Source organism: Eumetopias jubatus, unplaced genomic scaffold (genome assembly GCF_037043125.1).
Source record: "Eumetopias jubatus isolate StellerSeaLion01/CBP00866 unplaced genomic scaffold, mEumJub1_p1.0 scaffold_1, whole genome shotgun sequence".
Classification (NCBI taxonomy): Eukaryota; Metazoa; Chordata; class Mammalia; order Carnivora; family Otariidae; genus Eumetopias; species Eumetopias jubatus.
Window position 1 is genome coordinate 58,799,051 of NW_028274807.1, and position 12,884 is coordinate 58,811,934.

At 39.8% G+C, this 12,884-nt stretch overlaps 1 protein-coding gene across 3 annotated transcripts in view; it reads right to left on the bottom strand.

The window, feature by feature from the left end:
• The window catches only part of SPICE1 (spindle and centriole associated protein 1), a 54,024-nt gene extending 49,286 nt beyond the window's left edge, over positions 1 to 4,738 (bottom strand). For 2 of the 3 annotated variants that reach the window (XM_088024521.1, XM_028110589.2), the window contains exon 1: positions 1,412 to 4,098. In XM_088024521.1, the coding sequence (XP_087880647.1) occupies positions 1,412 to 1,507 (96 nt within the window). In that variant the 5' untranslated portion in view covers positions 1,508 to 4,098. Of the gene's footprint in view, positions 1 to 1,411; positions 4,099 to 4,654 lie in introns of those variants that run through there. The other variant, XM_028110591.2, reaches the window with a different exon arrangement.
• Positions 4,739 to 12,884: the final 8,146 nt, after the last annotated feature.

Genomic DNA, 12,884 nt, shown 5'->3' on the forward strand with positions numbered 1-12,884 from the left:
CCTGTCCCATGCTTTAATAAAACCACCTTTTTGGGGAAAAAAAAAAAACAGGTCTCACTAAATGTAATGCACTTCCTAGAAAATGGCACTAATACTGAGTTATCTCTGGTTGGTTCTAGATTTTCCAGATTTTCTACCATGAACCCATATTACTCTTAAAATAATTCAAGTTATATTATTTAAAACACTATACTTATTCAGAGGCTGAAATTCTACCAGCCTCAACTCTGAAAAACCAACCATGAGTCTGATGTATACAAAAGTTTATGAGCAGTCAAAAGGCCCATATACTTCTTTCATTGGTGAGGCCCTTGATATAACAGTATCAGAAATTTAAAAAAAGCAATATCTTTTTTTAAGATTTTCTTTATTTATTTGACAGAGAGAGACATAGTGAGAGAGGGAACACAAGCAAAGGGACTGATAGAGGGAGAAGCAGGCTTCCCACGGAGCAGGGAGCCCGATGTGGGGCTCGATACCTGAGCCGAAGGCAGACACTTAACAACTGAGCCACCCAGGCGCCCTAAGAAAAGCAATATTTTTTAAATCATAGCTATTTGTACACTAACAGTGACTTCTGATGATAAATATAATGTATCCAAACAGAAGTTTTCTTGAGCAAAGAGATATGGAAATTTAATATAAACAATTAAACAGGGGTGCCTGGGTGGCTCAGTTGTTAAGCGTCTGCCTTCAGCTCAGGTCATGATCCCAGGGTCCTGGGATCAAGCCCTGCATCGGTCTCCCTGCTCGGCGGGAAGCCTGCTTCTCCCTCTCCCACTCCCCCTGCTTGTGTTCCCTCTCTCGCTGTGTCTCTGTCAAATAAATAAAGAAAATCTTTAAAAAAAAAAAAATTGAACAAATCCCTATTATTTGTGGGAACGTGAACAGGTTTGAATTTTAGCATAAGAAAATGTAACATCCAAAAAAACCCCATTATTCACTGACAAAAACAGTGAATTTGTTCCCCCAAAATTCATGTTGAATCCTAACCCCCAAAAGTGATGGTATTAGGAGGTGGGGCCTTTGGGAAGTGGGGCCTTTGGGAGGCAAAGCCCTCATGAATGGGACTAATGCTGTCATAAAAGAGGCTCCAAAGAGCTCCCTAACCCCGTTCACCATGTGAGAACACAGCAAGAAGATGGTGGCTAGGAACCAGGAAGAGGGCCCTTACCAAACATGACCATCCTGGAGACTTGATCCTGGACTTCACAGCCTCCGGACTGTGAGAAAAAAATTTCTCATTTATAAGCTACCTAGTGTCTGGTATTTTGTTATGGAAGTCTGATTGGACTACAACAGTCTACTACTGTTCCCTTTTTTTTTTTTAACTTCAATTGAGCCTAGCAAAGCTGGCTGTGGTTACTCTAAGATGAAATGCAATGAATAATGCCATCGTATCATCCCTTACCCTTGAGTTTGGACAGGATCCACGATTTGTTCTGGGTTTTTTTCCCCTGTGATTTGTTTTATCCAATAAAACAAGGCAAATGTGAGAAGAGGTCATTCCTGTGATTACATTAGGCTATACTAGTCTCTGTCTTACGAGAGCAGAGCAAGAGAGTCTCCTGCTGGCCATAAAGAAGCCAAATGCCACGGTGACTGGCTGTGAAAAGGGCCAGAGGGCCGGCAACTCAGAGAATTGTGGGCCGCCTGGAGGGGAAGTGGGCCGCAGGAGGGGAAAGTCAGTCAAGAGACCCCTCAGGCATACAGCCCCAGGGAAATGAATTCTGCCAACAACCTACATGAGCTGAGGTGAGCGTCGAAGCGGACTTTTCCCAAGCTGGGTTCTAGATGAGAATGCAGACCACCAACACCTTAATCATAACTTTGTGAGACCCTAAGCACCCTACCCAGCTAAACCATGTCCAAATTCTTGCCTCACAGAAATTGTGAGATAATTAATGAGTATTGTTTTGAGTCACTAGGTTTGTGGTAATTTGTTATACAGTGTAGGAGACTAATATACTGGCCAACTCTAAATCCCAGCCTGTGTGTGCTAAGATCACAAAGGGAGAACTAAGCTGTAACGCGGGAACCACCCTTGCACTGAGAAGCATTCTCTTAAACATCATCAATACAAGTGGGCATATTTTTCTTAACCCAGGATCAGACTCTGTGGTCTAACAAAGAGATTTTGAGCTGTTTACAGAAATCAGATATCATAAGGGAGCTATAGTTTACATGCTGAAGTGTGAGACTGTAGAGATATTATGATGGTTCATAGTACTAAGGAATACAAAATCAGCAGAGCCCAGAAAATCTAGGCCTATTTGAAAAAAATCTAAGATATTAATACTTACCTAACTGATAAAATTATTTGAAAAAATCTAAAATATTAATACTTTCCTAACTGATAAAATTATTGGAAAGCCCTTTGCAAATCTAAAGACTCCCACTCCTGGAAGCTCTCCCCTCCCTTGGTTTCGAGGACACTCTTTCTCTCGGTTTCTCTCCTATTCGTCTCTTCTTTGCAGGCTCTGCTGGCCCCTCCTCAGATACCACATAATCAAAAAGCTGCACACAGTTCTATCCCAACCCTCTTATCTTTCCATTGGATACCCTCTCTCTTTATCCAATCATTGTTTTTGAGAATCTATCACATGCCAGACACTGACCAGGCACAGGAGACAAAACAGTAAACAGGTCTAATATGGTACAAGCTCTCAGGGAGCTTACTAGAAAGTAAGAAAGGAGTTCACATCTTCCCTCAGTGATCTCACTCATACCCTTGATCAAAGCTACAAATGCACTGGGCACATAAACACACTGTGAAAATGAGCCCCAAATTAAGGATCCACATTTTTCCTCAACACACCAAATGCTCATTTCCAACTGCCTTCTGTGTATATCTCTCAAATATCTCACATACAATGTAGTCAAAATACAGCTTATCATCCATGTCCCCTCCCCACCAACCTCTAGTTCTTGATATATAATTGGCATGCTCAGTAAATGTCTGAACTCAACTGAACTTACAGAATTACCATCCTTCTGGTTGCTCCAGTTTAAAACCTTAGCATCACCTTCTATTCCTTCTTGTCTCTTAGCCAATCAGATACCGGAATCTATTCATTCTTTCCCTGAAATATCTCTCTCATCTGTCCCCTCTTCATCTCTACTACGAATGTTTTTGTCCAAGCACTTTCTTCTAATTGAACTTCTTCACTCATTTGCCACTTCATTACCCATATTTCAACAAATATTTTGAAAGCACCTGCCAAGAGCCAGGCACAAAATACAACAAGAAAGTAAAATAGTCTGCACCCTCAGAGCTTAGGGTTTATCAGAAGACCACAATTAAAATGAGTAATTACAATAAAAAGGGAGGAAATTCAGGGTCATGTTAATACCTTACTCTACCCACAGTAAGAAAAGACCACTATATCCCTCTAATTGCTCCCAAGATGTTTAGCTGAGAGCTAAAGTATGAATAAAGCTAGAAGTGGGGGAAAGAATGTTCCAGGTGGGAGAAAAGGCATTACAAAAGGTTTGAGAAGTTCAGTTTGACTAACAGATTTGAAAAGGTGAGAGGCTAGAAAGAGGTTACAAAGAAAGGCAGAGGACAGATCATGGCCTTCTAAGCTACAGCAATTTAAACACTATCCTAAAGAACCCATAGGAAGCCACTGGAGGATTTTAGGTAAGGGGAGTTACGATGAGATTTAGCAAATCCACTCTGGCTAGTGGAAAACTGACCAAAGGGAAACAGGACCCCGTTCCAAATACTGTCCCTGCAATCAATACTTTACCCCGATACAAGGATAGAGTATAGCCCTCGGCCCTTTACTTTCTTCCCCACAAGATTTTAACGGCTCCCCCCTGCAGAGAGGAATCCAATATGCACTCGGACCCTCTGCCCTCCTTGTGGTCCAGCTGACCTTCCTTAACAGTCTGTGCTCCTCTCACTCGCCTTCACAAGTCGTTCCACCCATCCTTTCTGCTCCGCGTGGAACACCCTTCAGATTTTCACTCCCTTCTCCCTGCGGTAACTCCACTCACTAATCAAAACTCATTCCAGGGGCGCCTGGGTGGCTCAGTCGTTAACCGTCTGCCTTCGGCTCAGGTCATGATCCCAGGGTCCTAGGATCGATCCCCGCATCGGGCTCCCTGCTCGGCGGGAAGCCTGCTTCTCCCTCTCCCACTCCCCCTGCTTGTGTTCCCTTTCTCACTGTCTCTCTCTCTCTCTGTCAAATAAATAAAATCTTAAAAAAAAAAAAAAAAAAAACTCATTCCGGCGGCCCCTCCTGATAAACTCTTTCCTGACCATCCAGTCGACTGACATGACCCTCCCTGTCCCCAAGTACCCTGGGTAGCCTGTCTCCTGCTACACTGCAAATTCCTTGATAGCTACAATACGGTACCCCCCAACTTCCAGCTCTGTGCACAAGTGCCCGACAGCGCTGCGCACACTCAGGGTGCGCCTAAGGGGAGCGCGCTAGACACCAACACACCCAGACACTCATCCTGACACACACAAACGCAAAACACAGAGTCGCGGCGCGCTTTCCGATGTAAGGATCCTCCACCCAGGCGCCTAGAGCCCCAGGGAACAGAAGGGAGACGCCACCACCGTTTTACAGCCCTGCAGCCCGGTCCCTAAGGCTCGCTGGGGATACAGGCTGCAGGCCTCCGCCACGTCGTCGCAACCTGCCTTGCCGTTTCCCGACAGCCTCCTCCACTGCCACTAAAACTTCAGGCTCCAGAACCTCCCGGCCCGCCACAGGTTAACGCAGCCCGCAACTTCCGGGATGTTGCCTAGGCTACCCGAGCCCCACCCCCACTCCCTGGCGTATATCCGGTGAGGCCAGTGCGCAGGCGCCTCCCAAAGTCTGGCCGTAATTACGAGACGAGTTGGCTTCCGTGAGTCCTTTCTTCCCCGGTCTCTGCAAGATTCAGGGCAAAGCTGTGAAGGGGTCGGCCTGTAGCACTAGCCAGTTTCTCGTGAATTTTCTAAAAGAAAGATGTCGCTCTCCACACCAAGCTTCACCTATAACATTTACTTTAACCTTTATTTTTTTTTTTTTACCAAAAATGTTTATACTGCCTACAAATGTGCCGCAGACCATGGTAGGTCCTGCGGGACCTAAAAACAGTCAAGATCCCTGTCCTCAGTACGCTAACTGCATAGTAGTAAACAGCTATCGACGACACAAATGTAAAATCAGAACTGTGACAAGTACTAGAAGATACTTAGTAAATACTAAATTTATAGGAGTATTTGTAGGAATTATTCAGGAAAACTGAAAAGTAGATGAGTCAGCTACCAGGGAAGAATAAAACATCCCTGAAGAATAAAACATCCCTGCAGAGGGAGGCACATATGCGAAGCTGTGTGGCAAGTGCAAAGAACTGGAAGAAGTTCAGTATATCTGAAGTCGAGAGAGCATGGGAGCTTGGTGTAAGGGAAGCTGATTTAATAGGCTAGAGCCAGGACAGAAAGAGCTATGTGGGCCATGTTAAGGACTTTACAAGCATTTTATTTGAAAAAGGAGTTAATTTGCTCCAATATGACAGCTTCCTTTAGTCCCTGGTTTTTCTAGTGTTAAGACATCCATACAGGGATCAGCAAATACATAGTCAGCACCTTCTAGATGCTAAGAACTGCCTTCTGATAGTTTCCACTCTCATTGGGAAATAGATATTACATCTGTTGAGGTAGATATATTCGCTGATCAATCAATATAATAATTAGCTGCATACATCCTCAACTCCCTTCCCCTCTCTGAATTACTGTAATACTGGGCAAAGCCACAATTCTGGCCTTAGCAAAACTACATATTAAGTGCCTGCACCTTTGCAACTGAAACTGGAAGGAGATAAACACCCAACCATGTTGACTTTAAATTCATGATCACTAATTTTAAGTGTGCCCTTTAAGATGCCCAAAAACTATATTAAAGTTCCCCCTCCATTGATTTCTCCTACCCTCCTACATGACAACTTTATACCTTCTATCGCATCCAACATATCAACCTCTATCCTCAGTCTCAGCCAGTGATCTTGCTTCCTAATTCATTGAACACTGAAGCAATCTGAGGAGAATTTCCATAAGCTCCCATTGCTAATTCAATCCTTCTATCGCATCTTTACTCACAAACCTGCCTTCCAGAAGCTTAACAAAACCTAAACACAAGATGAAGAGCATTACATCAGTGTACATAATAAATTACACATTAATAAACAGTGATAATAAAAAAATTTTAAAGGACTCAGAGAGAAACATTACAGAGAAACAAAAATAAAGATAACATATTTCTCATTAGAAACATTGCAAGTGAGAAGACAGAACAGTTAAATATATTGAAAGAAAAAAAACTGTCAACCTAGAATTCTATATCTGACAAAAATATCTTTTTTAAAATGAGGATAAAATAAAGATGCTTCCACACATAACTGATAGACTTTATCACCAGTAGATTCTCACTATGAGAAATGTTAAAGTAAATACTTCAAACAGAAGGACAACATACCAGATAGAAATCTGAATCTACACAATGAAGAGCACCGGAAATAGCTGTAGGAGTAAGTATATACAATTATTTTTCTTATTATTTTAATCTCTTTAAAAGTAACTAACTACTTAAATAAATATAATAAAAATGTATTGTGAGGTTTAAAATATATGTAAAAGTAAAATGCATGGCAACAATTGCAAAAATGCCAGAGGAGAAAAATGGAAGTCTGTTACTATAAGATTCTTATATTATTCCTGATGTGTATAATATTACTTGCAGGTACACTGTAATAAGTTAAATATGTATATCATAAAACCTAAAGCCATCATGAAAATACTAAATACTAAAAATACTAAAAATTACTTGACTAATCTAAAAGTAAGCAGAAAAAGTACAAAAAAAGGAAACAAAGAACAAGTGGGAGAAATAGAAAACAAATAGCAAGATGATAGAGTCATATCAATTATTACATTAAATGTAAATGGTCTAAATACCCCTATTAAATGGCAGAGATTGTCAGATTATTTTTTTAATTGCTGTCTATTAGAAGAAACATACATGAATATAAAAACTGAAGTTTAAAGTACAAAGGTAGAAAGATATATCATGCCAACACTGGTCAAATGAAGTTGGAATGGCTTCATCAGTATTAGATGAACTAGTTTTCAGAGCACAGAATATTACCAGGGATTAAAAAAAAAAAAATCATTTCATGATGGCAAAGAGGACATTAAGTCAAAAATATATAAAAATCCTAAACATTTATTCACTTAATAAGAGAGCTTCAAAATAAATGAAGCAAAAACTGATGGAACTGCAATATAAAATTAAAAGTCCACAATTACAATCAGAAATTTCAGTGCCCTTCACTGAATGATTTGTAATACAAATAGGCAGAAAATCAGCAAGGTTATAAAAGACTTTACAACACTATCAACCATTATGACCTGATTGACATTCATAGAACACTAGTCCAACAACCAGCAGAATCCACATTCTTTTCATGTACATACAGAAATTTTAGCAAGATGGACAATAACCTGGACCATAAAACAAATTTCAATAAATGTAGAAAGAATCAAGTCATGCTAGAAATGTTCTCTGATTACAACGTTATTAAATTAGAAATCAGTAACATAATGATTCTTGTCAAATCCCTCAAAATTTGGGGAAAAAATAATAATACACATCTTAAAAAGCCATTAGTCAAACAAGAAATCAAACCAGAATGTATTTTGAACTAAATGAAAATGAAAATACAGCATATCAAAATTTGTGAAATGTAACAGAAATAGTACTTCAAGAGAAACGCATGGCACTAAACACCTATATAGAAGAAAAAGTCTCAAATCAATGACTTCAGAAATTAGATAAATAAATTTTAAAAAGTTAAATCCAAAGTAATAAGAAGAAATAACATAATAAAGATCAAAACTGAATCAATAAAATAGGCAAAATAATAAAGAAAACTAATGACAGTGATGGTTGAATCTTTGAGAAGATTGATTAAATTGCTAAACCTCTAAACAAATTGATCAGGAAAACTACCTATAAATTACCAATATCAGAAATAAGAGAGGTGAAATATTCTACAGACACTAACAGGATGTATTTTGAGCAACTATATGGTAATAAATTTAATAACACAGATAAATGGCCAACTTTCCTGAAAGACATAAATTAGCAAAGCTTTCTCAAGAAAAAAAAATGGATAAGATGAATTGCTCTGTATCTATTATAGGGAGGAAACAGGAGAGAGATATAAAGGAGGAAAGAAACTTTAGAGGGTAATGGATATATAGATAATGGCTTCACAGTTATGTATATATATAACACAGGTGATATCTGCACTTTAAATATGTGAAGTTCATTGTCAGTTATACTCAAGAAAGCTGTTTATATAGATTTCTCTGGGTGGTCCAAATATAAGCCAGATGTGCTCCCCAAACCATAAGATGTCCTGCTTCTACTTAGCCTAATTCCAGCCTCCCTATTCCAACTTCTAATCAGTGCTTCTGAAGTCTTCCCTTTATTTCACTATAAATCTTTTTCACTTCCCTCCTGTCTTTAAGTCTCTGCCAAATGTAAGTGATGGTGGCTGAAATCTTTCCTATATTAAGTTCTGAATAAACAATCTGTTTATTCTCATGTCAGTAGACTTTGTATCCACAACTGCTTATATTTTTTAATGACATTGATTTTTTTTAATATTAGCAAGATTTATAAGAATACCTGATAAGATCCCTTTCAGTGAGGGTCAAGAGTATTTTTTATCCAATGTCTCTTCCAATAGATGAAATTGCCTGGTTTATGACCATAAAGAGCCTATTTAAGATTTATTTATTTGAGAGAGAGCAAGAGAGAGAGAGAGCACATGCAAGTTGGGGGAGGGGCAGAGGGAGCGAATCTTCAAGCAGACTCCCCACTAAGCAGGGAGCCCAACACAGGGCTCAGTCCCACACTGCATGAGATCATGACCTGAGCTGAAACCAAGAGTTGGATGCTCAACCAACTGAGCCACCCAGGTGCCCCATAAAGAGCCTATTTAAGAAGTGTTGTGAGAAGCTGGCCTTAACTTGTTCATGGGTATAGTACATGATTCCCTTGCAATATTTTGCCACATCTCCATGATACAGAGAAGAGTCTAATATCAGGCATAAAATTTCTAAATGTATGGGCCTTCCTGTTAACACTTCATAAGGACATAACCAATGTGTCTCTGAGGGAATGGATCATATGGCCTTATGGACTAGCAGGAGTACCTTTAGCCAAGGGAGCTCAAGGATTTCTGAAAGTCTGGCTAATTTTAATTTAAGGATGCCATTGGTTCTTTTGATTTTTCCAGAAGTTTGTGGGTGGTAATGACAGTACAGTTTTTGAGAAGGGGCAATGCCTTACAAAGTTCTTTTAAAAGGATTCGTATAAATTGTGTCTTGGTCATTTGATATAAAAATGGATATACCCCAGGTTGGAAACATAAAATCAAGCAGGTTTTCAGAGACCAAAAAAAAATTACAAGCAAAGGTTTTCAGCAAGGAAATGCTTTAACCCATCCTAAAAATAAATAAATCCTGTGGAGAGTGGGAACTGGAAAAAATTCATCTGAAGGTGTTTAAAGGGTCCTTAAGGCTTTGGCTCCCACCATGCCTCATCTTTACAGTTTTCCCAGGTTGTGCTGTTCACAAGTAACACATGACCCACAAATAACCTCCACTGTCTTTTTAAAGTTTCCCAACCAAGGTTGACTTAAAATTGTAAGCAATTTTTTTTTAAGATTTTACTTATTTATTTGACAGAGAGAGAGAGAGAGCCAGAGAGCACAAGTGGGGGGAAACAGCAGAGGGAAAGGGAGAAGCAGGCTCCCCACTGAGGAGGGAGCCTGAGCAGGGAGCCTGACGTGGGGCTTGATCCTAGGACCCTGGGATCATGATCTGAGCCGAAGGCAGATGCTTAACCAACTGAGCCACCCAGGCTCAGTGATGAGTCATTTCATGGAGCAATTCAGCTAATATCCATTTGAAATCATCTGGTGCCACCAAATGGCCATCTTGAGTGTGCCGAGGATGATCTCAGTGAAGGATATTCTGCGTCCATTTCCAAATCAGGGGCTTAATGTGGGTATTTAATGATGGCCTCTTTGACTCAATTCAGAGATTTATCCTTTGGGGTTTTAGTTTGTATCATAAGCTTGGTTAAGGCAGCTTGTTTGCCAAAATGATCTGCTAGAGGATTTCCCTTAACTCTGCTAGCAGGGGCCTTAATCTTTACAATAGCCATCTCCCTGGGAAGTAGAAGTGTATCTAAAAATTCCTTAACTTGTTGTCCACTTCCAATGAGTGTTCCAGCAGAGGTGAGGAAATCTTTTTGTTTCTAAAGCATCATGCACTACTCCAGAAGTATGCCTGCTATCTGCATACGTGTTTATTTACTCTCAGGTCTTTGGCTGGTTGACAAGCTCTCCTAAGTGTTATAAATTCTGCCATATGGACTAACTTTACCTCAGGTAGGGGACTATCCTATAAAGGAGAGTTTAGATTAGTGATAGCATTAGAGATAGCCTAATAACTCCAGTTTCAATTTTGAAGTATGGCCCATGAACAAATAGTAGGGCAATATTCTCAATGCAAGTCTCCAATAAAGCTAAGCAAAGTGCCATAAGTCCCCTAACTGAAGTTAAGACAATTATGGGGTTCCTCTTCTTCAGAGCAGAAGAGTGGTAGGATTCGGGATGCTGCAGCGTGGATAGGAATGTAAAAGGGAGAGGGCAACAGAAATCCCTAAGAGGTCAATCAACGGACTGCAAGGTGTTGCATGTTCTCAGGGACTAGTCACATCTGTACTGCATGAGGAACCGTAAGACCAAACAGGGAACCTAGAATTAACTCCGCAGAAGCATGGACAAGTTTTGCAGCGCAGTATTGCCCTAACACAAAGGGTATCAGCCTTTGCAACTGGAGTGGGGATGAGGCTACAGTAAGTGATGGGTTTTGATGGTGTCCATGAAGTTGAATTAAAGTCCCAAGGCTTTAAACCCCAGAACACTCATGCACAAATAGACAAAAGGTTTCTGTTGTTGGTAGGGATGTCCAGGGAAGCAGGCTGCCGAGGAGCCTTCTTCAGATTAAAAGAAGGCTTGTGTAACACTTGGGCTCCCAGAAGAAAGTGGATCTTACTAAAGACATAGCCATCTCATAAAAAGGTGTCACAGTCTCAGAAAAAAAAATTACACCCATTGTCTGAAATATCAAGTTAGGCCTAGATGTCATCTCAGTTGTAATTTTGTGAGGGTTCTAGGGTAGTTTGGGATAGTCTTTATCCTGTTATGAGAGAATGTTTTTCCCTCCTTCAAATAGCTCATGTCCTAAATAATGTACTATGTTTTGACAAAATTGTAATTATCTTTTTTGAAACGTTATGCCTTTTTTTCTGTTAAGCCAAGAGCTACAGGCTTCTCTGAACAAAGTATGAAATCACCTGTATATTATATCAGAAATGAAACACAAGGAAAATTTGGATCTTTTAATTATTGATTAAGGGCTAAGAAAAATAGGAGGGGGTTTCAAGGCACCCTTAGGGCCTAGCTATCCATGTATATCATTGTCCCCTCAGAGGAAGGCAAAAAGACATTGACTCTAAGGTGTAGGAATACACCCAGAAAAGGCACAGCAATGATCCACTACAGAGAAGGAGGTGGTTTGTGGGGGAGTTGATGATAGGATGGAATTTGGGTTAGGTATTAATGGAGAAGGAGAGATAACAATGGTATTGGTGTCCTGAGATCTTAAACAAATCAATATACTTGTCCATTTGGTTTCTTTACTGGCAAGACAGGAATGTTGCAAGGGTTAGTGCAGGTTATGAAAAGGACTCTTGATATGAGGCTCTCAACTATAAATTTGAGGCTTTTCTTGCTCTAGCTTCTAACTTTGGGGAAGTTTGGGAATTTGATAAGATCTATCTGAACTTTCATAGATTCTGTTCCAATTATTTTTCTTATGTCAATGGGAATTTTAGCCCATGAAGAGTCAAGTACAATGTCAAGATCTGTAACAGGAGCATACATCAAGGATAGTGGAGAAGGAAAGTTTTATATAGAGCAGACACAAGTTGATTAGGAATTGATACATCCACTGAAACCTCAAAAAATAGTCCCTCTGGTGTGCAATTAATATTACAGTTTTATTTGCAAAGTAGATCTCTCCCTAATAAATTTGTAGATGTGGTATCACAGAGCAGGAAGAAATATTTTTCAATCCAGGATGCAAAAGTTGTAGTCAGGGCTGGGATATAGGGACAAATCTGTGAGTTGTTTGAAATACTTATACTTTTGTTCTATGTTCACTCCAAGGAAGAGGTTGAGCAAAGATGGCAGGATTTGATGTAGAACAATTAGTGTTGTTGGAAGATATTTTCTATTTATCCCCAAATCTCCTATAGTTTCATTTTTCTATTTGTTTGCATGATTAAATTATGATCCAGTCAACTTTTATTAGCAGTGTTTCAGGTATGGCTTTTAGGAGACTTTGAATTATTTTTCTGACCCTAAGGTTTTTTGTGGAGGATCCTGGAGGTCCCTCTCCGGGTTGGTCCAATCAGCTTTTGTCATCCAGGATTTAGCATCTGAGGTTCTGATCAACATGCATACAAGTTGATATAGGTCAGGCAACTCTGGATCATGTGCATCCAAAGAATTACAAATTCTTCTATGAATCTTTGCTCAGTCTTGTTTAGGTTTAGGGAAATCTTTCATTATAGCTCTTAATTCATCTTGGATCCAAAGTTTAAATTCTACAGTCACTTGCATATCTGGCTTATGGGAGGGATAGACTATTGGAGGCAACTAGCATTTGGAGGTTTTAGAAAGTTGCTGAGAAAAGACCAAGCAGCTGGACAAGGGGAAGAGGAAGGAGGAGGTGCAGAAGGAGG